This window comes from Desmodus rotundus, chromosome 6 (genome assembly GCF_022682495.2).
Source record: "Desmodus rotundus isolate HL8 chromosome 6, HLdesRot8A.1, whole genome shotgun sequence".
Lineage (NCBI taxonomy): Eukaryota > Metazoa > Chordata > Mammalia > Chiroptera > Phyllostomidae > Desmodus > Desmodus rotundus.
Window position 1 is genome coordinate 16,093,154 of NC_071392.1, and position 27,775 is coordinate 16,120,928.

At 43.0% G+C, this 27,775-nt stretch overlaps 1 protein-coding gene across 2 annotated transcripts in view; it reads right to left on the reverse strand.

Moving 5' to 3' along the window:
- Window positions 1-26,949, reverse strand: part of DNAH11 (dynein axonemal heavy chain 11) — a 249,553-nt gene extending 222,604 nt beyond the window's left edge. For both annotated transcript variants that reach the window (XM_045197324.3, XM_053927361.2), the window contains exons 1-8: window positions 26,204-26,949; window positions 25,059-25,202; window positions 17,426-17,622; window positions 16,454-16,643; window positions 15,391-15,490; window positions 13,397-13,608; window positions 3,772-4,005; window positions 2,452-2,619 (exon numbers count right to left, since the gene is read on the reverse strand). In XM_045197324.3, the coding sequence (XP_045053259.2) occupies window positions 2,452-2,619; window positions 3,772-4,005; window positions 13,397-13,608; window positions 15,391-15,490; window positions 16,454-16,643; window positions 17,426-17,622; window positions 25,059-25,202; window positions 26,204-26,560 (1,602 nt within the window). In that variant the 5' untranslated portion in view covers window positions 26,561-26,949. The remainder of the gene's footprint in view (window positions 1-2,451; window positions 2,620-3,771; window positions 4,006-13,396; window positions 13,609-15,390; window positions 15,491-16,453; window positions 16,644-17,425; window positions 17,623-25,058; window positions 25,203-26,203) is intronic.
- Window positions 26,950-27,775: the final 826 nt, after the last annotated feature.

Genomic DNA, 27,775 nt, shown 5'->3' on the forward strand with positions numbered 1-27,775 from the left:
TTGTTTAAGAGACTAGAAGAGAACAGAGAACTAACTAATTGTAGGAAGTGGAATACAACCTACCGTAGATTAACTAAATAATGATTTTTAAAGTATATTTTAGATTCTGGTATAATAGCAGGCTAGGTCCGTGGATCAACCTTCCTACTAAAAACTAACAGGATAAAGGAAAAGAGACCCAGTGCCTTGAGCCACTCCACCTGAGGATGAAGGGCCTCGGGTGAGTTCCTCCAATTGCCCCAGGTAATCTTATTCCCATCATTTCAGTGACAATGCAGCAAGTGAGATAACTACTGAAGAGTTGAGTGGCACAGCGAAAAGATCTGGGCTTAGGGTTAAAAGTTCTGGAATGAAATCTGTTTCACTCCCTGGTAACTGTAATGTCCAGTAATTTGCTTAACCTCGTCTACCCACCTGAGTGGTCGTTCTCAGGGTAACAGTGAGAATCACACAGGAACGCGTGTGAAGGTTTGGCCCATGTCTGGCACTCAGCACCTGCTCAGTAAGTATTGTATTAATGGCTTCTGATTAACAGAGAGTAAGTGGAGCCAAGGGGTTATCCCTAAGAATAATAGCCACCGTCCTTGCTTAGTTACATGGGGACTTTTATTTAATTAGGTAATACCTCAGAATGTCAGCAAAGCTTCTGAGCCTAAAGTCACCTGACAAGCTGTTAAAATTCAATGATTAAGAAAGTAAGTCTCTTAGTAAGTTTGATATTATAGAACAATGTTGTTATGTTCACTAAAATCATATTTTCTAAGTGACTAGAACTTAATGAGTCCAGCTATTAAAACAAAAGGACAATTATTTAACATGAGAGGGGTGCTAATTATTGCTACAATAGAAATCATATTACAATATAAAAATGTACCAAGTTAACATGTTGCACACCTTAAATGTGTATAACGTTATATATCAAATATATTTTTATTTACAAAAATAAGTAAGAAAGCAAGTCTCTGCCCATAACTGTCCAGCTCTCAAACAGTCCTGCAGAAAGAAGTCAAAGAAAATACCTAAAAACTGAGAGGCCCAAGAACATTTCGTGGATATACCTGAGAAAACCCATGCTCTGCAAATAGACTACAGGGGCAGAGCTTTTGCCACACCAGTAAAGACATACAGATATAGATAGATACAAATATATATGTACATGTATGTCATATTTGCTCTTGACATGTATATGGACATGTGTATATGTCAAGAGCAAATGAGTTTTCTATTCCTACACGTCTGCGACGGTGCGGGCTTTGGGCAGACACGAGGACAAGTTCAGGAGCTTTGATGTTGCCAAGCTGGTGACAGCAGCTGAATCTGGCCATGTTCTCTAACACCATCACTCTGAAAACCTGTCAGGTTCTGGAATCGTGAGAAAATCAAGACTCTCCAAAAGACTAGTCGAGTGCATTGAAGGATCCTGTGTGCACCCGGTCTCACACACCTCTGCTCCGTTGCTCAGGACAGCTAAGCCATGGCCCCCCTGGGAGTCCCATTCCATCACATTCCCTGAACTGCCGCCAAGTCCAGGCGTGCTCCCAGGCTCTGCGGATGTGCCCAGGTTCTCGTCACCGTGATTCTCGGTTCCTCCTCCTTTGCCCACAAATTAGCTGGGACACACACAGCAGTATCCTCTTACCATTAACTCCACTTCCCAAAAGCTGACTACAGTTACAGGGATTAAGTCTGCTGACCAAGTCCTTACAAAGCTAAAATACTGTACCTGCACATTTCAAGCAAGAATCAATTATTTGGGCATATTTAAATGATAATGAATAAATTCACATTCCTTAACAAGCAATAAGGATGAATCTTTTTTTTTTAAACCAAGCTTCACTGTTCTTGGCAAACCACTAAAGCAAAGCTATTTCAATCCTAGGTCTCCCAGGTCACTCCCTGGCCACTAACATGCTGGGGTGCGGGGGCAGGGGAGGGGACAGAAAATAGAAGCAGCTTACATCTGAAAGCTTCCTTCTGTTTCCTGAAGCTGAAAGTATGAAGTTATAAATAGCTCTGAAGCCTAACAGTGAAAACTATGAAACGCGACATCCGTGTTAATGAGATAAGTAGTGAAACTAAATGGTCCAGTAGACCGGAAAGTTACCCAGTGATTCAAGAACAAGGTGAGACAGACACACAGGTCACACGGCCATCAGATGATCAGATCGAGGTGAGTTAATGCGGAAGGCCCTCTAATATGTACAGTCAGGAAACAAACCCAGACTGCGGTCTACTCTTATGTTAGAAACAGCTCTGAACTGAACATACTCTACAAAGGGCTACCCTTCTGGTCCCTGGTCTATCACTAGGGAGCCTTCCAGCAAGTCGTTCAACCTCCTTCATCCCAGACAGGCTGGACTGGACGGTACCTGTTATCGCCGGGACCTGTCGTCTTTTCCACCTTTGAAATTAAAGGAGTCTATGGAATAAAAATGCCAAGGACAGTATTACCATGTTATTGTAATCAGATGGGTCATAAGTGCTCTGCTGGAAAATTTTACAGAGTTCCATAAATTCTTCTGTCATCTCGTGGATTTGCCCGTTCAGAATGGCTCCCTTGGTACCACCAAATTCAAGTCTCTCCAGCTTTTCAAATTCCATTATGGTAACAAATATGTCCTTTGGAAAAAAAACACAGAACAGTAAAGATTTGTCCACCATCTTGAGCAGGAAAAAAACATTTTAAAGTCGCAAAGAAATAACATTTTCAAAAATTGAAACGCTGTGTGTCAGTGGACACTGGCGTGACACAGACAAATATGAATGGTTTAGCTGATTTTTAAAGTCACACTCCCATTTTCATATTTATTGAAAACTGTCCAGCAGTACTGGCAATCCCAACTTACCATCGCTAAGCAGGTGACCCTCTAATTTTATATCCTTCTAATCACAAGTCAGATCCCCAGTAATACACAAAACTCATACTTTCAGCCGCCCACACTTTGCGGTGAATTGGCTGCCTCTTTGTCAGCGTACAAGGGTATTATGAAAGGGTGACTCACGTTGCTTGTGGTTAGGCATTTAGTGTTCACAGTTTAAGAGGCATTCAGGCTGATTAAGTGAAAATGAGAATTTTCAAAACTCCAAGCTCTAGTTTTCAATAAAATTCAACAAATCTTATATCAACAAGCAAACCCAAACTTGCTAGAAAGAGCTTTATAAAGAAAATCAAGGTAGTGCCACTAGCTCAAACTAAAAAAACCACCTCAGCCAGTTGGCTCCATTCTATGGGAGAGCGAACGTGTGTACAAAAGCATGCATTCATTTAATTTTGGTTTTTAGTTATTTAAAACACTTAAAGTACATATTTTCATATTCTTTTTAGTTTAATATTTTAATAGCATAGTATATACATTTAGTATATACACTAAAAGACAGTGTGATATTTTAGAGTATCAAATGGTTTTAAAGCATGGAATCCCTGTGTCAAACATTAAATGTATAAAGAAAAAAGGAGGAATAGTTCACAGCTTCCTGATTTATAACTGTCTTCCAGGAGCTCAGTAAGTTGTAAGTCAAGGGTCACTGGTACAGGAAAAAATTCATTTATTCCCGGCATAGTAAAACGATCAAAAATGAATTTTTTTAAAAAGAAGTCAAGCTGAAGTTTTAAAGCTCTCTTAATAGCCCTGACCTTGTGAGCTTCTCATGAGATCACCAAGAAAGGAGACCTCCCACCTTCCACCAAATAAACTGCCCTCAAATCATGGAAAAAGCTACAGGATTTCTGAACCCACAACATGAATAAATTACAAGTCAATAAATGAATACCTCTATTTTCATGAAACGGTCCAGAAATTTGTCAAATCTACAAAACACCAGATGAGGCTGGAAATCCCAGGGTTTCGCCTCCTTGTTTCCCATAAAATAGTTTGCCAATCCTCTTCTGTAGTTGAAAAAAGAACTTCTGAACGTCTTGAATACGTGAATGGCCACCTGCACCTTTTCCAGGGAGTCTTCAATTTCTCCTTTCAAAAGGTCTTCAGGTGAAAGGTAAGCTGTTGCCTAGTAAATCCAAAAGGAAACAATGATCAAAAATATATTCAATAGTTTTTTATGGACAGCATTTGTTTCAATAAATCATTTTATTTTTATAAACTTTTTTCAATAAATTATTTTTAGATGGCAATGAATTGGGCCATCAATGCTGTGAAACTAAAAGCATACGTTTTAGAAATTCAGGCACTTGGGTTTCAGTGACGTATACATTAGAATAATCTACAGACAACTAAATTTCTGGATGGGACTTCTGGTCAAGAGGTGGCACAGGCAGACATGGCTCGCCTCTTCCTACAACCACATCAAAATTACAACTAAAATATAGAACCATCATTCAAAACTGTCAAAAACGAGTTGAATAGAAGTCTGACAAGTATGGAATTAAAGGAACCACATCCATCCAGACTGGTAGGAGGGATGCAAACACAGAACAGGCTGGTCCCACACCCATATGTGGTGGATAAAAAATTCAGGGGGGATATCTCAGGAGTGAGGAGTCCCAGCCCCCACAGGCCCACCAGCCTGGGGTTCCAGTGCCAGGAAGATAAGTCCCCACAACTTCCAGCTGCAAAAACCAGCTGGAATTGGGTTGGGGGAAGAAACTTCTGGAGACCCAAGCAGTTCCTCTTAAAGAACCCACAACAGACTCACCTATTCAGACTCACTCCCTCTCAGCTCCAGCACCGGGGTAGCAGCTTGAAAGGCCCAGTGCTATACAAGGAGAAACTGAAGTGTCTGGCATCAAGGCGAGCAGAAGCCACTGTCTGTTTTCTAAACTTTACCCTCACAGAGCTGGCAATCTGGTGCCACATCTGAGACTCCATCAGCCTGGCTAACACTGCCATGGAGATCTCCAGAGATTCTTCCCTACCCAATTTACAGGCCACCCAAGCTGTTTTTCCATATGAATGACTGATTTTGGCTCATGCTTCACAACTTCCTAAATCCTATCAAACAAGCAACAGCTGGCCTCATTGAGACCCAGGCCCAGCACTAGCAGCAGACAGCTTAGATGCACAGCTTGGCTTTGCCTGGGAATCTCCAAGTCAAGCACAAGTAGTATCCATCTTAGACTGCTTTATAGACTAGGCGGGGTGCGCCCAGGGGAAACATAGGTGGGGGCTGACCTTGGCCTGCACCACCCAGGAAAGCCCAGGGCCAGTGCACCCAGTGGACAGCTACAGATTGTGTCAGAGCACCACCACCCTGCCCCTGCACAGCTGATCCTCCACAGAGGATGGAGGTTGGTGGGCAGTGGTCAATGCCAATCCTTACAACTGACCAACCTGGGAAAATCCCTCCCACTGACCTCCCAACAGCAACCAAGGCTCAACTACAAGAAGAGGATATACTCAACCCGCATGAAGGACACACCTCAAGTACCCAGCTTGGGTGATAGGGGAGGCTGTGCCACTAGACCCTATAGGATACCTACTACATTAGGCCACCTACACTACCAAGACATGGAGTCAAAGCAATTCTACCTAATACACAGAAACAAACACACGGAGGCTGCCAAAATGAAGAGACAAAGAAACATGGCCCAAATGAAAGAACAGATCAAAACTCCAGAAAAAAAAGAGCTAAACAAAATGGAAATAAGCAATCTATCAGATACCAAATCAAAAACACTGGTTATAAGGATGCTCAGGGAACTTAATGAGAATTTCAGCAGCATAAAAAAAGATTCAGTCAGAAATGGTTGACTCACTAATAGAAATAAAGAACAATTTATACAGAAACAACAGTAGAATGGATAAAGCTGAGAATCAAATCAATGATTTGGAACATAAGGAAGCAAAAAACAACAAATCAGAACAAGAAGAGAAGCAAAAAAAAAAAAAGAGGATATTGTAAGCAGCCTGTGGGACAACTTTTAAGCAATTCAACATTTGCTTCATAGGGGTGCCAGTAGGAGAGGAGAAAGAGCAAGAAATTGGAAATCTATTTGAAAAAATAGTGAAAGAAAACTTCCCTAGCTTGGTGAAGGAAATAGACATACAAATCCAGGAAGTGCAGAGAGTCCCAAAGAAGTTGGCCCCAAAGAGGCACACACCAAGACACATCATAATTAAAATGCCAAAGACTAAACATAAAGAGAAACTTAAAAGCAGCAAGAGAAAAGCAGAGAGTTACCTACAAAGATGTTCCCAGAAGACTATAAGCTGATTTCTCAAAAGAAACTTTGTAGGTTAGAAGGGACTAGCAAGAAATGTTCAAAGTCATGAAAAGCAGGGACCTACAGCCAAGACTGTGCTACCCAGCAAAGACATCATTTAGAATCAAAGGGCCGGTAAAGAGCTTCCCAGACAAGGAAAAACTAAAAGAGTTCATCATCACCAAACCATTATTATATGAAATGTTAAGGGACTTATTTAAGAAAAAGATCAAAACTATGAATAATAAAATGGCAAAAAATACATACCTATCAACAACTGAATCTAAAAAACAAACTAAGCACACAAGAAGAACTGAGATGGAATCGTGGATACAGAGAATGTTTTGATGGTTGCCGGATGGGAGGAGCGTGGGGGAGAATGGGTGAATTGGTGAGGGGATTAGGAAGTACAAACAGGTAGTTACAGAATAGCCATGGGGATGGAAGTGCACTATAGGAAATGGAGTAGCCAAAGACCTTATACGCATGACCCATGAACATGAACGATGGTGGGGGGACTGCCTGAGGGAGTGGGGGTGCTGGGTGGAGGGGGTCAAAGGGGTAATAATCAGGACAACTATAATAAAATGTAATTAAATATAAATAAATAAAATTTCTGGATACATGCATTCTAGCAATAACTACATTTTTGCTAAGCTTCGTAAATATGACAACTGTGTCATCAGAATTTGTATAAACATTCCTGTCAGCGAATACTCTCAGGGGTGTCCAGTCTGCAGCCTGTGGGCTGCATACGACCCAGGAAGGTATGAATGCACCCCAACACAAAATCGTAAAATTACTTAAAACATCATGAGGTTGTTTTGTTTTCATCAGTGTTTATGTATGTAATGTGTGGCCCATTACATACATAATGTACATACATAAAGTTGTCTGTGTGGCCCAGAGACGTCAATAGGTTGGACACCCCTGCTACACAATTGGTTTTTCACGTACGGAAGTACACAGCCAGGAGGGAAAATCTATCTGACCACAGATTTTACAGAGATGGGCACCTTACCTGGCAGTGCACGGTCATTGCAAAGATGAGACGGAGCTGACAGCAGTGGGTCCACCACTGGCAGTTCTTTGTCGTTAGCAAACTTCTCTTCCGGGGGCTTACGCAGCGTTACAGGACGTAAAATCTAACTGATAATAGGCCATGTGAACTACTTTTGAACAGAGCAAAGGGCAAGGAGAGAAGGATTGAAGGAAAAAAGACAGCTTCACGTAGGACTGTCGAACTCTCACAGGACCATTGTCTGGGCTCCCTGCACTCCACACTGCATCTTCGTTATGAATCAGAATTGCCCTGTTTAAGGACCTCAAGAACCTACAGTTCCTACAAGTTCTATTGTACGTTACTTCTTCCTGATGCCTCTCAATTTACCCTTGAATAAATTTATAGTAAGTCCTCACTCAACATCACATATAGGACCTGCAACTACCAGCGAAATACCACGATAAAACCAGTTTCACCGAGGGCTGATCAAAACAAGAGTTAATTAAGTTCCTGTGGCATCTCATCAACATAACAAAATGGCATTGAACAAAATGACGTTATTGAGGACCTACTGTGTAGGTTTAAATTGTGTGCCTTTCATTTTGTGGTTACATAGAAAGTTAGTAGAGATCTCAGTGGAGAATGTAACAAAGGCCATTGAATTCACGGTATTAGGTGAAAGGACTTTTTTTTGTAATGGTAGACATTATCCTCCTCCCATTAATGGCAGTTTTACAAGCAATATGGACTCTGCACCATGAATTTGTACAGTGATAAGAAAATCATTCATTTAACGTTTAAAATCCCTACTGATAAGAATCCCTCAAGTTTTAGCTGTGGATGGCTGATCTATGTTCTTGTTTCCCACCCAGGCTGGACGGAAAATTAACCTCTACAAAAGGCTGCCAGCATTTCACACAGCCCAGGGAAGAAAACCAGCAGTAACCCCTCAGCAACCTGAGTTTAAGACAGTTTACACTTTGGTAGGAGCGAGGGGTTCCAATACCTTAATCTACATGGATTCTTTATAATGAATATGTCCTTTTAGGAAGAGAAAAAACGTTTATGGACATCACTCCAATGCCATCTCTGTTTCAGCTGTCCCTTGGGACCTAATTACCTACATCTAAAGTAACTTCCTGGGCAGGACATCCTTACGTTCCTTTCTGTGCTTCTTAGCCAACCCTCACATAGATAAGACAATCACAGCAATTTACTTTCTGTCCACACAGCCCACTGCTGAATAAGACCTCGGAAGGCAAGGGCATTGTATTACATATCCTGCATTACAAAACCCAGTCTAAACCCTTTCACCGGCTAGCAGGGTAGGTGATGGGGTGAAAAAGCATGAGCAAGGGCAGGAGACCTGGCTATGATCCAATTAGGGACCACCACCCGGCTTGTAACATTAGCTAAGCTGTCTCACAGGACCTCAGTTGCCTTAGTTGCAAAAGAGAGAGAGTAATTAAGTCAATAGCAAGAACCCTCTTAGCTCTTAAGCTCTGAATTATTTTCTGCTTCCTCCAGTAGCTCCCTGGAACAAACCCAACCACACCAGCTCTCTGTTCTCTTACTCAATGGTGGTAGCACAGACCAACCAAAGCTGCTGGATTCGGGATGAACTGGTCCCACTTCACAGGCCTTAGAAACTAAAATTCTGCCAACCAATTCATTTATCAATAAGCCAAGTAATCAATTAGCCATTAAGCAATTTTTGTGCTTTCATGGATTCTTATTTTTGCTCAATTCTGACACCTCCTATCCAAGTTTGACCTCTCCAACTCTTCCTCACTTAAGATCTTGTGTGACAATATCCATGACCACGATACTGAGCCACGGGAGGACAGGTGGGGAGCCTGGAGCAGAAGTGACGCACAGCAGAGCTGGGTTACCACAGAAACCTTTTAAAAAAGAGCCCATTATCAAGAGTCCAGTGTGTTATCATCCGAGGTGGCCAGATCATGTCTTTTGTGTCTCTCCTAAGTGACCATGTTAATAGTCACTGTAAGAAACACGAGAAAAGAAACACATTTGCTTCTAAAGTAACAGTTTCTAACTACGACTGGAATGTCTGGGAGGCTCAGGCAGGCAATGAAAAGGCGTGAAGCAGACCAGTACCAAAGCAAAGGGTGGAGACCATGGCCACTGAGACAGCATGTGACCCACCCAGAAGGGCACCTGAAGCTCTAGCAACTGACTGTGGAAACGGGGAGGGCAGAGCCAGTACATGGAGAGCTCCCACTTTTCAGGGGAGGCTGGAATGCTGGAATTTAAATGAGAATTCCTCGATATAACTATTCGCAACAATTGTAACTGTAAAATAATATGCAAAATAAAAAACACGGCACTGATCTATATACAGGTCAAATGCAGCTGACAGACAATCAGCTTATGACCTCTGATGTATAACACAACAAGGATCCAAATGTTTCATAAACACTTTGAGGCCAACAGATTCATGGAAGCAAAGTATGTGAATGCTACGTAAGGAAAGACAATTATAAAAATCACATAAAGTCTGTGATCACACAAATCGTGCAAGGTACAAATTAAGAAACAACACGGTACCACCATGTACCCAATAAATCAACCCAAATTTCTTAAAAACGTTCAAAGCTGGCAAGTTATAGTAAAACTTTTACACATTGATAATAGCACTTGAATTGATACAATCTTTTAGAAAAGAATTTATAAATATTAAACATTGTTCAAGAGCCATAAAAAGATTGTACACTTTGATCAACATTAGGAATTTATATCAGCCAATTATCCAAGTTAAGGAAAAGGATTTTTGTATCAAGTTCTCTTCTGTATGTTGTGTATAAATAGAAGAGGCAAGAAGCAACCTAAATATTCAAGAGTAAAAAAATCAGTTTTCAAGAAGCTAGTAAAAAAAAATATATATATATATATATATATATATATATATATATATATATATATGCGCTTTGGGGAAAAGGAAAATAAAAATGCTGGATTTTAAGGTGGTAAAACAGCAGGACTATTTCCATTGTTATAAATTTTATGCAACAAGACTATTTTACTGTTATTAGTACACTACATTTGTATTGTAATTAAAAACAAAAACTTAGGTCTGGCTGGTGTGGCTCAGTGGATTGAGCGCTGGCCTGTGAACCAAAGGGTCGCCAGTTTGATTCCCAGTCAGGGCACATGCCTGTGTTGTGGGCCAGGTCTCCAGTTGGGGGCATGCGAGAAGCAACCACACATTGATGTTTCTCTCCCTCTCTTTCTCCCTCGCTTCCCCACTCTAAAATTAAATAAATAAAATCTTTAAAACAAACTTCCTTTAAAATATAGATCAAAGCATAATGAGTAAGAGCTCCAGCACTTACAGTTGGGTGACTACAAGGAACCTATTTATCAGGGTTTTTGTTATTATTTTTTTTAATGTCAAATGGCTTTACAAATAGCACTTTTGTCAGTGTTGCTGTGAGGTTTGAATTTGTGAATTTCTGGAAAGAGTTTAAAGGAGTCCCTGGCAAATAACAGGCATTATGCAATATTTGTGAAATATAAAAAAATAAATATAAAATCAGAGAGCACACAATTTGTGAGTGGTCAAGGGAGTTTAGCTCTTCAGGGAACCCAGGTATGAAAGTTGGCTCATTGCTGATTTTTCATTCCTAACATGTTGGGGCAGATTTACTACAAAGTCCACTTGAAGAATCAAAAAAATAGGTCAACAGGAACTTTGCACAGAAGTCAGGAACGGTAACTAAGGAACAAGAGAAGCTACGTTATTTCGTTGGGAAACTGGCACAGAGAGACTGGGGCCAGGGATAATAGGTTTACAGGCTTATAGGTAACTAGGATTTCTTATAAGCCAGCAACAGCAATGAACAACCATTTCTGGGGTTTACACAGTAACGGGGCTTATTCTCAAAACGAGACGAGGACCCGGGGCTCGGGTAAAGTGGTGGTGATACTCACTGATCCCGCAACAGAGACCGTGCCTAACAACAGGGCAAAAACTGAGTTTTCAGTACAGAGAAACAGAAATAGAACAAAGCCAGAGGAGACAAAATAGAGCAAGAAACCGACCTGGTATCTCCTATCAATAGCTTCAATTAGCTGCAAGTGAATAGTTTGGAGCTAACTTCTATGAGCCTCTATGAAATGCCACATGGGACATTTCACTTCGGTTATCTCATCCGAGCCTCACCATAGCCACGGACTAGGCATCATCTGCACTTTCCATGTGAAAACTGAGGCTCAGAGAAGTCACTGAACTTCCCCGAAGTGGTTCGATCAGACTTGAATCCACGTTGGTCTGAGTCCAACGCACTTTCCTCGTATCACTCCACCTCTTCAGAAGCAGAGAGGAAAAAATAAGCATATTGGTAACTCGATGTCACAGCCCAGAAACTCTTTCAGCTGCAAGTCAGGGGGCCTGTTCTCAAGTCTGAGGCCATTTCTCCTCATATGCTGAGAAAAAACTCAGCAAATGATGTTATCCTGCAAGTCACAGTTTATTCATCTGAAAAAAGTTATCGGGAGTTGGGTTGGAACACAGTACCCCCATGAGGGTACCCTACATTTTCTCTTCATTGCTTAGAACAGCAAATTCCAACGTGTGGGGCAGCAGGAGCTCCAGGCTGTTTGTCTTGGCTTTGAGCAGACTTTCCAGGCTCTGAATCCCGTCCAGCTGACCCCACTGCACAACAAAAAATTTTAATGTCCCATATCAGCCATGTAGTGAAAACTACTGGAAAGCAGGAGACTAGATCAGCGCTTTACAGCTATCACAGTTATCCACTCTCCTCTTGCAAGTAACCCAACCTTTCCAAAGCATCCTCTCTCCTAGTCCACAATGATTGCTCCAGGAACGGAAATAAAATACTCTAAGCCAGAACAAAAAAGGCAGCCTCCTTCCGGCAAAGTTCCTCTACTGCCAGGACATACAAGTGGTGGGAGTCCAAGAATAAAGTCCAACACAAGCCCGCAAAACGGAGCATGGCAGGAGGCTTGGAAATTATCATGTAGTCTCCCAGAACAAGCCATTCCTGATGTCACTGCATTCTCAGACTTTCCAGTTCCACATAAACTTATACACTGTTTTGTTTGTTTGCTTTACTTCAGCTTGTCAGTTGCAGCTGGAGGAGATCCAACTCTGGTGAAAAGCCTTCTTAACAATTCAAAGGCTAAGCCACATACTACACAGATCCTACTTCTCTGGCATTTGTTTGGCAAAAATTCCTTAGTGAATTCAGGGTTCAGACAAAAATACCTGGTATAGACTAAACTGTGTCCAAAAAAATCTGTATGTTGAAGCCCTAACCACCAGTGTGACTCTCTGGAGACAGGGTCTTTGGGGGGTAATTAAGATAAGGAAATGATGGGTAGGACTCTAATATGATAGGAGTGCAGCTTTATAAGAAGAAAAAGAGAGAAAGATCTCCTTCCACTCGGTGAGGACACAGCGAGAAGGCAGCCATCTGCAAGCCAGGAAGAGAGCCCTCACCAAAATCCAACCATGCTGGCACCTCCAGAACCGTGATTAAATAATTTCTGAAGATGAAGCCATCCAGTCCATGGTATTTGTTATGGTAGCATAAGCAGACTAACATACACCCCCCAAGATCCACCACGTAATATGCCCTCCAAGGGTCTTTCAGCTCTCACATTGTGCAATATTCTGATATTATGGACACAAGAAAAATGAACACTTACACAGGAGGATGCAGAAGCAATCCAATTTTCTTTAACATTTTTTCAAGTTGACTGAAGACTAGAGAAACAATTAGAAACCAGAGATTTTTTTTAAAGATCAACAATTAACCAGAATTCTTTTAATGTGATTCCACTACTGTTTTTTGAGGGTAACTTTTTTCCAGCCAGATTCTCTTAACTTACTTGACTTGCCAAAAGTCTCCCATCAGCCAGTGTTCCTGTGGAACCCTAAGGAAAAACTACAAAGTACTATACATAGCTGCCTTTTATTAGAAGTAATCTTAAATCTCTTTGAAGAAAGGTAGGAGATTAAACAAACGAAATTCAGTAACAACCGGTCCTTTGTACGTCTGTGACCTGTGTCCAGAGCTCTTCGGCTATTTAGGATAAAAAGTCACCTGGCCCTTGTTACTGTAAAAGTTCTGTCTGAAAAAAGAGAAAAACAGTGTCCTGACGGTAGACTGGGCGAATTCATTCTTCACCGACCTAATAAAACCCACCACATGGCAATCGTTCTGATCCTTCCTATTTTTAAGGCTACATACCTGATCGATGAAGAGATTACAGAACTCTTGCAACAAAACTATAACCCGAGCAGGGGTGTTATAAAACTTGGAATGACTCCAGATCAGACAGATGGTGTGAAACAACGGGGCGATTAATCCACGGGTCTGTGGGAACTGTGTCTCCTGCAGACACTGGATGTGCCTCCTCAGGGGTCGCAGGTAGAGTTCCACGTCTTGGGCTTCGAGGAGAGCTGAAGGGAAAAAAAAAACCCACTGTTCCTGTGATGCAGTCTCTCTTTTCTAAACTTATGAGTTCAAGAGAACAATATAAAACAACGTGGCTCTACTTAAATGTTCTTTCTTTTTATTTCATTTATCCCACAATTGACACATGATAGGTTTGAAAGCCTCTAAACACCGTCCATCAGTCACCCCATTCGGGAGAGCCCTGGTGTGGCTACTCACACAGCACAAGGAAACTGTGACTCCAGATGCAGGAGGAAACACCTGGAGAGTCTAAGAAATTCACTCAACCCCACGGCAACTGTGGGAATAAAAGACCGCTGTGAAGTTGTCGCTTTACGGTTTGGATTACAAGCTTCATCACTTGAATGTTAATTCCTCCTAGGTATTTGGACCTCAGTATCATTTAATCATTTATTGTCTCATTCCAGTGTCCTATGAGCCTAACTCAAGCAATGACTGGAAAATTTCTATTGTATTATTAATCATAATACAACTTTTTGTTTTATTTTTATAAAATAACTTTTTAAATTGTCAGGCACGGGTGATGAAGATATTTTGGAAGTAAATAAAGAGGATGGTTGTACAACATTGTGAATATACCAAAAGCCACTCCACTGTACACTTTAAAATGGTTTTTTGTGTTTTGTGAATTTTACCACAATTAAAAAATTAAGATGATAAGAGTAAGGAATATTTTTTAAAATGCTACATGTGTGAGAAAAATTTTAAATAGTTAACTATTATCAATTACTGCTTAATCTAATCCAAATTAGATATCTTTTTTTAGATATTGTTTTATTTATTTTTAGAGGGCAGGAAAGGGAGTGGGAAAAAGAGGGAAAGAAACATCAATGTGAGAGAAACATCAATTGGTTGCCTCTTGTACACAACCCAATTGGGGACCAAACCTGCAACCCAGGCATGCTCCCTGACCCGGAATTAAACTGGTGACCTTTGGTTGTTCGGGCCAGCGCTCAACCCACTGAGCCACACCAGCCAGGGCTCAAAAGATTTTCAAAGTAGCTTTTAAGTATTTTTTTTAACCCTCCACACATTACTTAAGGAAAAATAAAAATTATCTAATGTTTGAAACAAACAATAAAAGCTATTTGTCTATATTATCTTACAATTTTATCATTTAAAATCTCAGTATTATGTCTATCCATATTTGCTTACACATGCCTATGGAAAATGAACAGGGGAGGGGTGCTACCCCTCAGTGGGGATGAAACTGGGCAGTGAGAGCACAATAAGGCTTTTCACTGGATCCCTTTTTATAATTTCTGGTTTTTAGCAACATGCACACATCACCTGTTCAAAAATTCACCAACCAAACCAATCCTCCTCTCTGCACATTTAGTCTTCACCAAAACCTCGATGATGACTTTGAGTTCCTATCATCTAAGTAAGTGGTACCTGGAAAATGCACTAAGAGAGTCTACTGGTGAATGAATGAGTGGACTGATTGCAGCCCAACTGTTGATCAGCAAGTCGCTGTGTGGGGCTCTCATTTATCCTTGGCTGAACACCACAATGTGTGTGTCTCCCCTTCACACACACACATTATCATTAAAACTTCCATCTGTAGCCACTTTGGTAGGTCCCTACAATAAACCCTAAAATTTAGTATAAGTGGAGGATAAAGTTATAGATGATTAAGACAAATTTATCATTAGAAGAGCCAAGTGCAAGCACTTCACGAACAGGCGAACAGCAGCGGGGGGCTGAGCAGGAAGGCGGGACCCAGGTCAGGAGGGGCGCTGATGGCCCAGGAACAAGAGTCTCACCATTTTTCACAGCTACGAAAATGTCCTTCAAAGTTGGGAAATAGCTGCTTTGTTTAGTTTTCAAGATCTTAACCATTCTGAGGACAGTAGGAGCCTGAAGCTAAATTGGGGGGAAAAAAAGGACTTATCAAATGTAAGCTAGATGAATTATTAAATAAATGCATTCAGCAATACAGTATGCTAATTACAGTCCACCCCGAGCACAACACAGTATTTAGCTCTCGAAGACCTATTTGGTTTCAAGTCAAAAGTCATTTTTTTTAAATTTTATTTATTTACATTTAGAGAGAGGGACAGAAACATCATTGTGGGAGAGAAACATCGATCAGTTGCCTCTTGCACCCTCTCAAATGGGGACCTGGCCTAAAACCCAGGCACGTGCCCCGACCAGAAATGAAACTGGCGACCTTTTGGTCTGTAGGCCAGTGCTCAATCCACTGAACCACGCCAGCCAGGGCTCAAAAGTAATTTTTAAATTAACATTTTTTATTAGCTGTCTTAATTTGAATTTTCAAAATAATCTGTCAATTTACACATGAGTATATAGGTAAAATATTAAAATTTCCATATAAAATTTCTTGCTGTGTTTCAGGAAATCTCTAAGAGCCATGTAAACATATGAATAAATGTCTTAGTTTTCAGAACATTAAATTGGGTAACTTATAAGGCAAGCACCCAGCAGAGGAAGCAAAGTTAGCTCTCCCAAAGCTACAGTCCTCTACTAAGCAAGACTGTATTCCTTCCTAAATCAATTAAATTGACTAGATTAATTAAATCTTAAAATCTTCTGTTTCCCTGGGAAATCACTCTTTTTCTATGCCACAAAGTGTTTCCAATTATCTCAAATGCTGTCAAAATATTCTCCAAAAGCAAAACTAATTTTAATCCCCATTAATTTAAAAAGTAGCACTTTGGAGTAAGAGAACAAATTACTCCATACCACACTTTGGAATACAGTATGTTAAATTTTCAGAATTACAGGAAATCACTGCTCTAGAGACCAAATTCTACAAATGACTTTCCTAATTCAGGTTACAAGCAACTTCTAGGGCTATCTACTTACCTGATCATAAATGCACGATAGGTTCTCTCTCCTCATTGTCCAGAAATCCAGTTCGGTTTGAGGACTCAAGTGAAGACCGGTCAGCAGAGGCTGCACTGAATCTTTTTCTATAATTTCTTGGATTTGATATGACCATTTAATGACCACAGATTCAATTGCATGGAGCACTGTCCTTTCCCTTGGCTCTGGCCTACAAACATAGAAAGGACTGATAATCCAAAATCAAATCATTTCAACCACATAAAGATAGGACTTGGATTTTAATAGGTATTTATGTATCCATAAACCACTTTGCTAAATACAAATACTTCAAAATCAGATCCATTATTTTTAAGACCTCAGTTTGAGTTGTGACATTGTTATTGCCATCAGCATATCTCTAACATTAAACACATTGTTAAACAAAGAATTATATCCGCAAAACCATTTTACTGAATAAAAGAATGTTCTTTGACATCAAGGCAATTATTACCAGTTGCTTTTTGTAGGCTGCTTTAATTTTTTTTATTGTTGTTGTTGTTCAGCTACAGTTGTCCCCATTTTCCCCCCACTACTCTCCCCTGCCCTACCCACCCCCCACCTCCCACATTCAGTCCTCCTCCCCCGCCCCACATTGTCTTTGTCCAAGGGTCCTTTACACATGTTCCCTGATTTGTCCCCTTCTCACCCCCACCTCGTTATTCGCCTCCCCCACCCCTTTGGTCACTGCCAATTTGTTCTTTATTTCCATGTCTCTGGTTCTAGTTTGCTCGCCTGTTTGTTTTGTTGATTAGGTTCCACTCATAGGTGAGATCTTTTTAAAAGCATAGCGAGGAAGGAAATAATGCATACAGTGCTTCGACATAACAACATTTTAAAAATACGTTGTAGTTATAATTCTGTATTTGGCTAACAGTTTGCTGGAGGTGTGATATGAAACGTGTGTGTTGGCTCCCCATTTTAATTCGCTGCGTGTACCATGTCATTACGTACTTGGTCTCTGGAGATTTCTGATCCAGGTCAATTTTCCCTGCAATAGAGGGAATTGGCAGAAGAGTTCTTCTCAACATTTTACCCCTAAAAATATGCATCGTATGTTTCATGACCTCTGTGTGACGTTCCATGTCTTGTGAAATAAAATAGGACCAGGATTTATGGTTGTTCCTGTTAGAAAGAATTGGCACTAAGATCTAAAAAGAGAAACATTTTAAAAAGCAGTTAAATTAATTTACATACAATGTCCTCCTTCAAAGGTTTTCTTGCTGTACAAAATTGGCAACAAACCACTTAATTTCATAAATATGCTCCTATGATATTAAATCTACAAAGAGAAGACAAAAATCAGTGACCCATTTAGACTCAATCAATGAGACAAATTCTTTCAAAGAGGAAATAATTTACTGCTTGTTCATTCATTGCCCACTTATCAAATACTTGTGGAGGTTCTCAATAACTCACACACTGCAGGAAATAAGCAAAATCATGTCGAGTAAGTAAACAGCTTTCTTAATGCAAACTGAGCATACTGCAGATAAATTAGTGGAAAAAAATCTTTTTGAATCACATGGAGGCAAAAGTAAATTAATCTTCTCAGGCCCCAGGCAGCATCCCAGTGGATTAAAATTTGATAGTCGGAAAGATATTTCTTTAATCATATGGCCCTTTTTAGGACTCCTCTCATTAAATTGGGTACATCAGTGAAACCAGGTATGTGAAAGACCCTCAAAAATTATTTTTTATTCCAAGAGCCCAGCATATAATAGTCATTAATAAAAGTTTGCTGAGTTTATAAAGTTGGTTTCTTTTTGCTTTCCCATATTTTCCAGTGTCTACTAATTTGAAGCATGTTTTTTCATTTTTTCTAATATAATGTACCCTGTTTACCAGAATTATACTGTAACATTTCTATTAGCCAAAATGCCTAGAATATAGTTTTTCCACCCTTTTAAAGTTTGAGATGTCCATTACGCATCTCCCACGCCACAGTCTGGTAGTTAATTAAAAACAAACTGAAAATTCACTTTGGTTTTCTAATGGTGTTGAAACAAATCTTTCCAAATCGTTTCATTTTTACATTTCCCCACTTAGCACCCACTACATGCAAGCCACAGAGATGAGTGAAAGTTAGTCTCTGCCTTCCATGAGCTCAGTGGGTTAGGTCCGCCCCTGCAGGAACTGCCCTCACTGCGGGCGTGTTCAGGATGTAACGTGCAAACACAGGGGAAACCGCCAGCTCTGGGGCAGAGAGGTGTTAGGAAGACTTGCCAGGAAAGCTACTACTTAGTTGAAATCTTTAAGATGAAAAGGGCGGGGCGGGCATTCCAGAAAACTGAACACTGATTTAGAAAATCACCGAGGGTCCTTCTGGGAAACTATGCCTGCCTGGAATTAGAGCCAGCACCTCCAAATGAATGGCTGCAAGAAAGGCAGGCGGTTGGTTCAGGAGGAGCTTTGGAAACCAGACAGAAAGGCTTGTTGGGCGAGCATGCACTGACCCACAGGAAAACTGTTCTCTCTTAAATCTTCAATGCGACAGCTTTTTATGAAAGTCAGATGGGAGGAAAATTCTGTTGAAATTATTCAACGTTTCTAATTTACAGGGTACTGTTTCAAACTTTCACTCTAGCTGCCATTCTGTGATGAGGCCAACTTTTTTTTTTTTTCCAATTATGGTTGATATTCATTACTTTGCATTAGTTTCAGGTGTACAACGTAGTGGTTAAACAATTATATGATCTACAAAGTGGTCCCCCTGATACTGCCAGTGCCCACCTGGCACCATACATAGTTACTGCAATATGATTGACTATATTCCCTGTACTGTACTTTACATCCCTGTGACTGTTCTCATAACTACCAGTCTGTACTTTTTAATCTGTTCAGAGGCCAACTTCTCTTAAAATCAAATATTTGTATCAGAAGCTGTAGATCAAACTCTTAAGAAGTTCTGAGCCACATGCTCTGCACAGCTAGAGCATCTCCATAAACATCACTTAAAATAGACCCGGAATGTGGTTTTTAATTACGTTTGTATACAAAGTAATTCAATTAATGTTTCAGTTGGGAAGGTTTCTTTGTCTAGGTTTTATGACTTATCAGAAAAACCCCAAACTTTTTCTACAAACCAAAATAATCTGGACAAGTTTCCTGAAGAGAGATACAACTACAGATAAAAGTGCTGTGGTGTCTCTGCTGTGCTTCTCTTACCTTCTTTCATCCTCTCTTAATCTGGGGAGTTTGTTTTTCCAAAACTTCTTAAATCAGTGGAGACTGTTACCTGGGAACACTTTTAAAATATGGGAGTCTGGGCCTCTCCCAGACCACTTAAATTTGCATGTCTAGGGACAGGGCCCAGACTTGACTGCAACCAAATCATGCCCTGGTCGGGTAGCTCAGTTGGTTAGAGCATCGCCCCGATCTGCCAAGGTTGTGAGGGTTGATGCCTGATCGGGACAGTATGTGGGAGGCAACTGATTGAGGTTTTTTTTCTCTTTCTCTTTCTCTTCCCCCCACCTTCTCCCTTTCTCTCTCTAAAATCAATAAATTTTTTTTAAAAAAGAACTAAATCATGCTTCCTTTATGGATCAATGGACATTCACAGCTGTTGTTTATTTCAAGACCAGAGTCACCATAACACACAACTAAATAAATAATGTTTAGGTCAGGAGTTCAATTTTGGACGTGTAAGGTTTGAGGTGTCCATTATATCAATACGTCAATGGCCATGTTCAGAAGGAAGGTAGGTGTCTGAGCTTAGAGTCCAGAAGAGAGATCAGCCTGGAGAGAAAGGTTGAGGCCCCAGTGCATCAGCATGAATTACCATCAGTCGGTGCCTATGTGAGTCAGACCTCAAAAACCATTTAACATTGAACCTGAGTGAGGGTCGATTAGATCATTGAAATGAGAAAAGAAAAAGCAAACATGAAGTCACAAATGACATCCCCCACCTTCAGTTCAAATACGTGGTCCATCCCTTCCTTCTTCCATCCCATCTAAGAACTGGAGACTTCCAACTCCTTCACTCCCTCATAGCAGTCTCTCCCTTACTCCGCAACAGAGTTACCAGTCCGCAAATCCTTGCACTTAACATTGTTCTCGACAACGTACAAATCTCCCAGGAAGCCCAACATTCACTAGCTTGGAATGCAAGTCCTCAACGACCACTGACATTCCAATTGACTCCAGAACTTCCACGTTTAGCCGGGTCTGATAAAATCCTTCCCGGAACACGCATTACCTCTGCCACCTTCCAATAAAGACATGGGTTTGGGTTCGGCAATGGCTTTGAGGGCAACCGCGGCTATTTATTTTCTAATCAGCCTCTCCAGCCCCATTATCACCACCTCCCTCTCTGGTTCCCCAATCTAGTTACATCACTTCACTCCTTTTTTAAAAACTGAACCTGCATTTTCTCACCACTGTGCCTTTGCGACATTTCTCCCCCTTCAGGGAGAAATGTCAGCATGCCCTTCCTCCACTTCCTCCATCTAGCTGTCTCCTCCTTGTCCTCCTTGCCCTTCAACACTCTGGGGACCAAATAATTACCACACAACTGTGGAGGCTTTTGACAGTGAAAAGGAACACTAAAAATTATTAGCGGATGTTAACTGATCCATAACAGGTAGAAACTAAGACTGCCCTCGGAGACCTGTGGTCATTTGTTCAAGACCGCCCACCTTCCCAGCTGACCCTCAGGATGTGGGAAGATGCCAGCAGGCTCACACGGCTGCTGACACCCCTACGCTGGGCCCCGCCCACCATGGCCCATCGCTTTTAGCTGGGCTGCCTGCCTCCCTAGCTAGACGGCCTGCTTTCCGACGGCAGAGACTGCATCGCTAATTGCCGGTCACGGTACCGAGTAGGTAGTCAATAAGTAGTAACTAAATGCACAAATAACCACCATGAGCTTATTAGCATAAAATTCTCCAAGTGTCCTTTTCATACAATGTCCAAAAAAATGCAAGTGGAGATTGCAGAGATCTCCAAACACCAAATGCTTTATCCCTGAATATGCTTCAAGGTTCTGTCTCTTACATGAACAGGGTATCAATGAGCCCTTATTTAACCTACATTAATTTAACAAGTGTTTACTGAGCTCCTACTGTGTGCAAGGCAATGTCTTGGGTGTTGGGGGCACATCGGTGAGCAAAACAGAGATTCGGGGCCGAGACTAAGGTAAGACAAGTGAGGGAACAAAATATACGAGGGCACCAAAAAACTCAGTAGTCAAGAGGAATAATATTTTAAAATACTTTTTTAAAGCAAAAGTTATGAGAAAAATTTCACAGTGAACAAAATATCAACATTTTTCAAGAAAGACAGAGCCAGCATTACTGACTTTTCTTTTTGTCACAAACTCCTCTACGATTTGGCACGGCGTTGTTAGTGGTCCTCTTTGTATTGAAGGTATTGGAGCTTTCTGCATTAATTTTGATTTTAAGTACCACGTTCAAATACCATTTCTCTTGACTACCGAGTCACTTGTGTTCCACTGCCCCCAGCCCTATCGTGAACTTTTTGCTCTTGAAGTAGGTCCCTTACTTGCCTGACCCTGGTCCCCGCCTGACACAGGCCCCGCTCTCCTGGACGGAGACTTCACGGGAAGAGGTACTTGAGCAAATAGGCTTGAAGGACAGGGTTGGCAGAGTGGATTCCAGGGAAGACGATGACACCCACAAGCGAGAGCGCTTGGGGCCGCAGTGTGCCCGACGCAATTAGGGCCAGCAGGGAGGCCACGAGTTAGCAAGTGGGAAGAGTAGACAGAGGTGAGAAGAGGTAAGGTCACAGAGATTTGGGGCCTGTTCTTTCATCCTTTAGCAACAAGCATGAGAATCACCTGCGGGTCCTGATGCAGCCTCTCTAGGTGGTGGCACTGAGATACTCCAGGTCTAACAACTTTCCCAGTGATGCCGGTACTGCCGACTGACAGTGTGCAACAACACAAAGTCTAGGCCACTCGAGGTACCTGGGCCCTTATTTGGAGAGAAGGGACGACCAGTACAGGGTCTGAGCAGAGAAGTGACAGGTTCTGACTCATGTTTCACAAGAATCACTCCAGCGGCTGTTCTGGGAACAGACTCTAGGTGGGAGACGCATAGAGGCAGAGAGGCCAATCAGGAGATTAATGCAGTAACACAGATGAGAGATTGTGGAGACCTGGCCTGGGGTGGCGGCAGTGGAGCAGGAAGGGGACTGATTCTAGATATACTCTGAAAGTGGAACCTGCATAATTTCCCAATAGAATGGACACAGGGTGAGACAAAGGGAGGAGTCAGGGCCAACCTGGGGGTTTACCGGCCTGAGCAACTGGAAGGCTGGAGTTCACACTCACTGTTCTGGGGGCAGCCACAGGTAACGCAGGCTGGGGAAGTCAGTTCAACTTTGCACATTAGCTGTGAGATGGCTATTACAAGTCAAGTGGGAATGCCGGGAAGGCAGGTGGATCTCCAAGTACAAAGTTTGGGAGAGAGATCTTGGCTAGAGAAAGGACTGGGAGCACCTCATGTACCACTTATTCATCAGCCAGTTCTGTGAGCTGTAATGGACGCAAAGCAAAGACGGTCCTTGGAATGTTCTAGCCCAAAAATCTACAGCCATGCCTTAGGGCCTTATTCACACCGAGTTTAAGCCTCGTCTATATATTCACCCAACTGACCTCATCCGTGTGATGTCCTCGCTTTTCTTCCTAATACTCATATCCTCAAGCATAAATGACAATCTTCCAAACCACTCAAACTCTTGAGGTTCTGGAGTCTTGTGCCTTCTATAGATTTACTCATTAACAGCTCACTCTCTTTTACTTAAAACCTCTCTCAGCGTGATATGCATTGAGACCGAGATAAAATTGGAGAAAGAGCAGAGGAACTTGAAAGAGTTTTGTTCCTTCGGATGACAGAGCAAGGTGCCGATGAGCAGCGCAGCCCTCGCAGACCCAGAGGCCGGCTGTCTGGGTTAGAGTGACCGAAAGTTATTCACTTTGCGTGAAATCCTTTCATCAGATTCAGTTCAAGAAAAATTTCCTGAACACCTGCTACATGCCCAAACTGTCTTGGCAGCTGAAGACAAAAAACTCTTCTTAGTGTCTCTTGAAATCATGTAAAACCAAGTAAATTCCACAGGAGGGGAAGGTCACTGAGGTAGGATACTGAAGTTGCGGGTAAGAGCCCAAAGATAGCAAGAAAATTCCTCCTTTCAAAAAGACAGCCGCAGAGACTCAGGCAGTAAAAGAGGTATGAGAGATTGGCAGACCATTAGTAACAAACATGCTGGCAGTTATTTCTACCTTAGGTTCTGGCAGGACTGCACCAATGGAGATGCGATCTGCTGACGTCTAACCCAGCAGTTCCCAAAGTCCGGGGCACACGAGCGTCCCCTGGGGATCTTGGTGGGAGCCAGGCACTGGTTTGATTAGTTTGAGGTGTGGCCTGGGCCTGAGTACATCATCAAGATCCCCCAGGTGATTCTAAGGTTCTGCAAAGTTTGGAAACCACCACTCTGGTTCCACGGAACCTGGTCATTTACTGTGCTGTTCCTCAAAGCTGGTCCATCAGGTGAGACATGCAGAATACCAGCCCCACCCCAGACCTGCCGAATCCACCTGCTTGTAACAAAATTCCAGATGGTTCTGATGCACGTGAAAGCTCCAGTAACGTTGGTTTAGGGAGCATTTCTCCAATTTAAGTGGCAAAAAAGAGGACTTTTAAGGCAACCATTTCTAACCCATTGTTTCCATTACTTTTTAAAAAATTTTTCTGCTCTTTATTTCTTGTTTTTGAAATTGTTTTGTTATCTTACTGTTGTTCAATTACAGTTGTCTGCATTTTCTCCCTACCACTACCCCCCACCCCAGCCAAACCCACCTCCCTCCCTTGCTTCCACCCTCCCCCTTGGTTTTGTCCATGTGTCTTTTATAGTAGTTCCTGAAAACCCTTCTCCCCACTGCCCCCTCCCCCGCCCCTCTGGCTATTGTTAGATTGTTCTTAATTTCAATGTCTCTGGTTATATTTTGTTTGCTTTTTTCTTCTGTTGATTATGTTCCAGTTAAAGGTGAGATCATATGGTATTTGTCCTTCACCGTCTGGCTTATTTCAGTTAGTATAATGCTCTCCAGTTCCATCCATGCTGTTGCAAAGGGTAGGAGCTCCTTTCTCTCTGCTGCGTAGGAGTCCATCATGTAAATGTACCGTAGTTTTTTGATCCACTCAATTTACTTTTAACCATTATCTGTCCTAAGTGACATTTAGAAACTAACGAGAATCAAAACTGATTGTCCAAGCCCTTTCCAAAGTGTCACTTTGTCACTACTCTGAATGTAAATTTTAAAACCTCCAGCTGAGTACAAGAGCCTATTTATTTACCGCTAGGATTTAGAAAGAGGAAAACAACAGCCCCACAAATCACCACCTGTGGACTACAGCATAAGTGTGTACCCGCTCCTTTCAGGAACAGGCCAAATGCTATCACAGTCCATCCATCCGGCTCAAGAGATTACTGGCTCCTACATTGTCTCTCTTTTTGGAAAAAAATAGCGTCGTCCCAAGTAATTCCAAGTGTCATTGAGGTGAATGAAAGATTCAAATATTATTCAATATTTAACATTTAATATTCAAATATTAAAGACTAGTACCTCGTCCAGGAAAGCAGTTACATGTCCAAGAGATGAAGCGGGTAATTCTCCAAATAAAACTGTTTGAAAGAAATCATTTACTCCAATGCTTTCAGTAACCTTCTTGGCAATATAAACGAGTTTACGTTTTGCATCTCTTGGAATCTGAAAGGGGAACAAGACAATTAGCTGAAGTCCAGATGTAGTTTCCATGTTAACAAGCAGCGTTTGACTTGTAGCGGGATTGCTAGCATAAGAAACAAAACTAGTACCTCCCAGAGCGAAGTGTTCCAGCTCCTTGTCTACTGACAACTTTTTAAATTAGTTACAACCAGGAAAGTAGCAAAACAAAAACATTTCAAAAATCACAAAACCCAAAGGCAAATTCCTATTATTCTTTCTCTCTCTGGGATCCCATTTCCGAACTATCACCACGACCATGTCTAATGATGCCCCGAGGCACTGTACCACCTAAAGATCATAAATCTTGCTCCAAACTTTTCACACTTGAAAAATGCCAAAAGCCAGTGCTGTACTTGTGGGTGATACGTTAACCTTCAAGTGGGCGAGACGTCTAAATTTTAAGGTGGGAGGACGGGGAGGGAGGAACGGATGGAAGAAAGAAGGAAAGAAAGAAGGGGAGACAGGATTGCCCCCTGCATGGCCGGTAAACACCACGTTTGCACAGATCACCCGCCCTCCCCCCGCACTTATTTTTAAGGACTGTGCATTTTTCCCTGGGATGAAGCGGGGTTAACCGGCAGTTAGGCTGACAACTTGTCAAAGTTATCTGGGTTCTGCCAAACACCTTTCCTTAAGGATGTGGCTCCAGAGTGACCCAAAGCTACTGAGACAGAAGTTACTTGGCACAGAAACCACCTTGCACCTACCGCCCAGGCAGCGGGGAGAGGCTGTTTGTCCCGCTTTATCCGGGTCGAGCAGGCTCAGGGGTTGTCCTTCTAGAAAACCACCTTCAGCCGCTTCACTGCCGAGTGGGCGCTCGTGGGGGGTTCTGCCGGCTCCAGGGCAGACTTCCAAAAAAGTTTTTTAAAGCCCCTGGGTGTGTGCTCTGCGGAACCCAAGGAGTCGGACTGGCCTGTCCCCGGCCAAGTACCCTTAATGCCGGGAGCTGGCGTGGCCGGGTGCCCCCGCTGGTCGCTCCTTACCTCCCGCGACGCCTCGAGCCGCCCGCCGGCAGCGACTCCGAACACCAGGCGGGCCGGGCCGGGGCTCTCCAGAAACTCTCCCAGGACCTTCCGGCTGTCCTCGCTCTCCAAATGCTGGCTCCATTTCTCCGCCCGGAGCCCCAGCATCTGCTCCAGGCAGCCGCCGAGGAAGCGCACCCGCGCGTCCTGGGCGAAACTCCGCGCCCTCCTGGCCTCCGCCTCCTCCACGTCCTCCTGCTCTTCCTCCTCCTCCAGCTCCTGCACGCCCGCCGCCTCCAGGCCGGCACCCGGGGTTGGGCGAAAGGTCGGGACTTCCGGGGCGCCCAGCGCCTCCCAAGCTACCACCCGGGCTGCCATCGGGCACGTCGGAGGGGACCCGGCGCTAGCCTGCTCCGCGCGCCCCCCTGCTCGCCGCGGTGGGCGAGGACACCCCTCCGCACACCACCGGGAGAGGCTCCCAACTCCTCCCGCGACCACCGAGGGCGCGGCCCCTCTTCACCGCCTGAGGCTATTTGGCAGCTGGCGTCTGCGCGCAGTGGGAGCCCCGCGGGCCAGGGGGAGCTGCGCGTCCGTTTCCCGGGGAACGGAGTCCCCACCCCGGCCCGCTGGGGGCGGGGTGAGCGCGGTGGGGAGCGGCCTTCAGGCTCTGGGCCCCAAACCCGCAGGGGAGGCGAGTGCCCAGGCGAGTGCCGCCGGTGTGAGCCTCTCGGTGGGCCCCCTCCATTGCCCTCCGCCTCCTGGGTCCCCTGGACGTCTCCGCAAGGCCACCAGTACTGAGGAATCACGGCCCAGCACTGAGTAGGCGCGGTGGTTTGAGCAGGACCGCCTTGGGAGGAGTTCCGTGCCAACCCTTCACCTTCATCACTGCCTGCAGTTCACAGAAAGGCAGGGCTCCGACCCGTCGTCTTACTGGTTTGGGCGATGGAAGGAAGTCACAAAGAGTCTAACTACCAAGGAGAAGGGGGAACCGAGGGTCAGACCCCGCGCTGAGGTCACTTACTGCCTTGGTTGAAGTTTGTCCGAATATTAGCAGGAAAGAGCCAACTCTGCACGCCCACTTTCCTCCCTGAGGAGGTGCAAGGTCTGGGTGTAGCCAGTCCGCACTCCAACCCTCGACCCTCGCTCTTAGAGCACTCGGAAATGCTTGGGAAATATGTAGAATTATCGTTCAATCCAAGAGTAAAAAGCAAAGGAAGAAGAGTTCCGGATTAATAAATCATGATGCTATTACAATGGAGTTTCAGTATGGTCTATTAATGGCATTTGTTGAGATTAAAGAAATTCTAATCACTGAAGTACCAGAATGGGGGGTGGGAGGGGGAAGGTGGGCGTCTATTAGCTTTTCTAGTTACGTGGTCAGAATCTTGCATTAATACAGGCTCCTGGAAAGCCTTTATAATGCCCGGGGCTCCGGTGGCTAGTATGCAAGTCTGGAAGTCAGTCACTGCAAACACCTCACAATGCTTCTCACTCTCCCCTCTCTCCCCACTGTTCCAGCTTGGCACCCCTCTACCCAGAGTTAACAGTAATTCTGTACATAAGGATTGTATTAAAGTGAAAGTGAAAAACGAC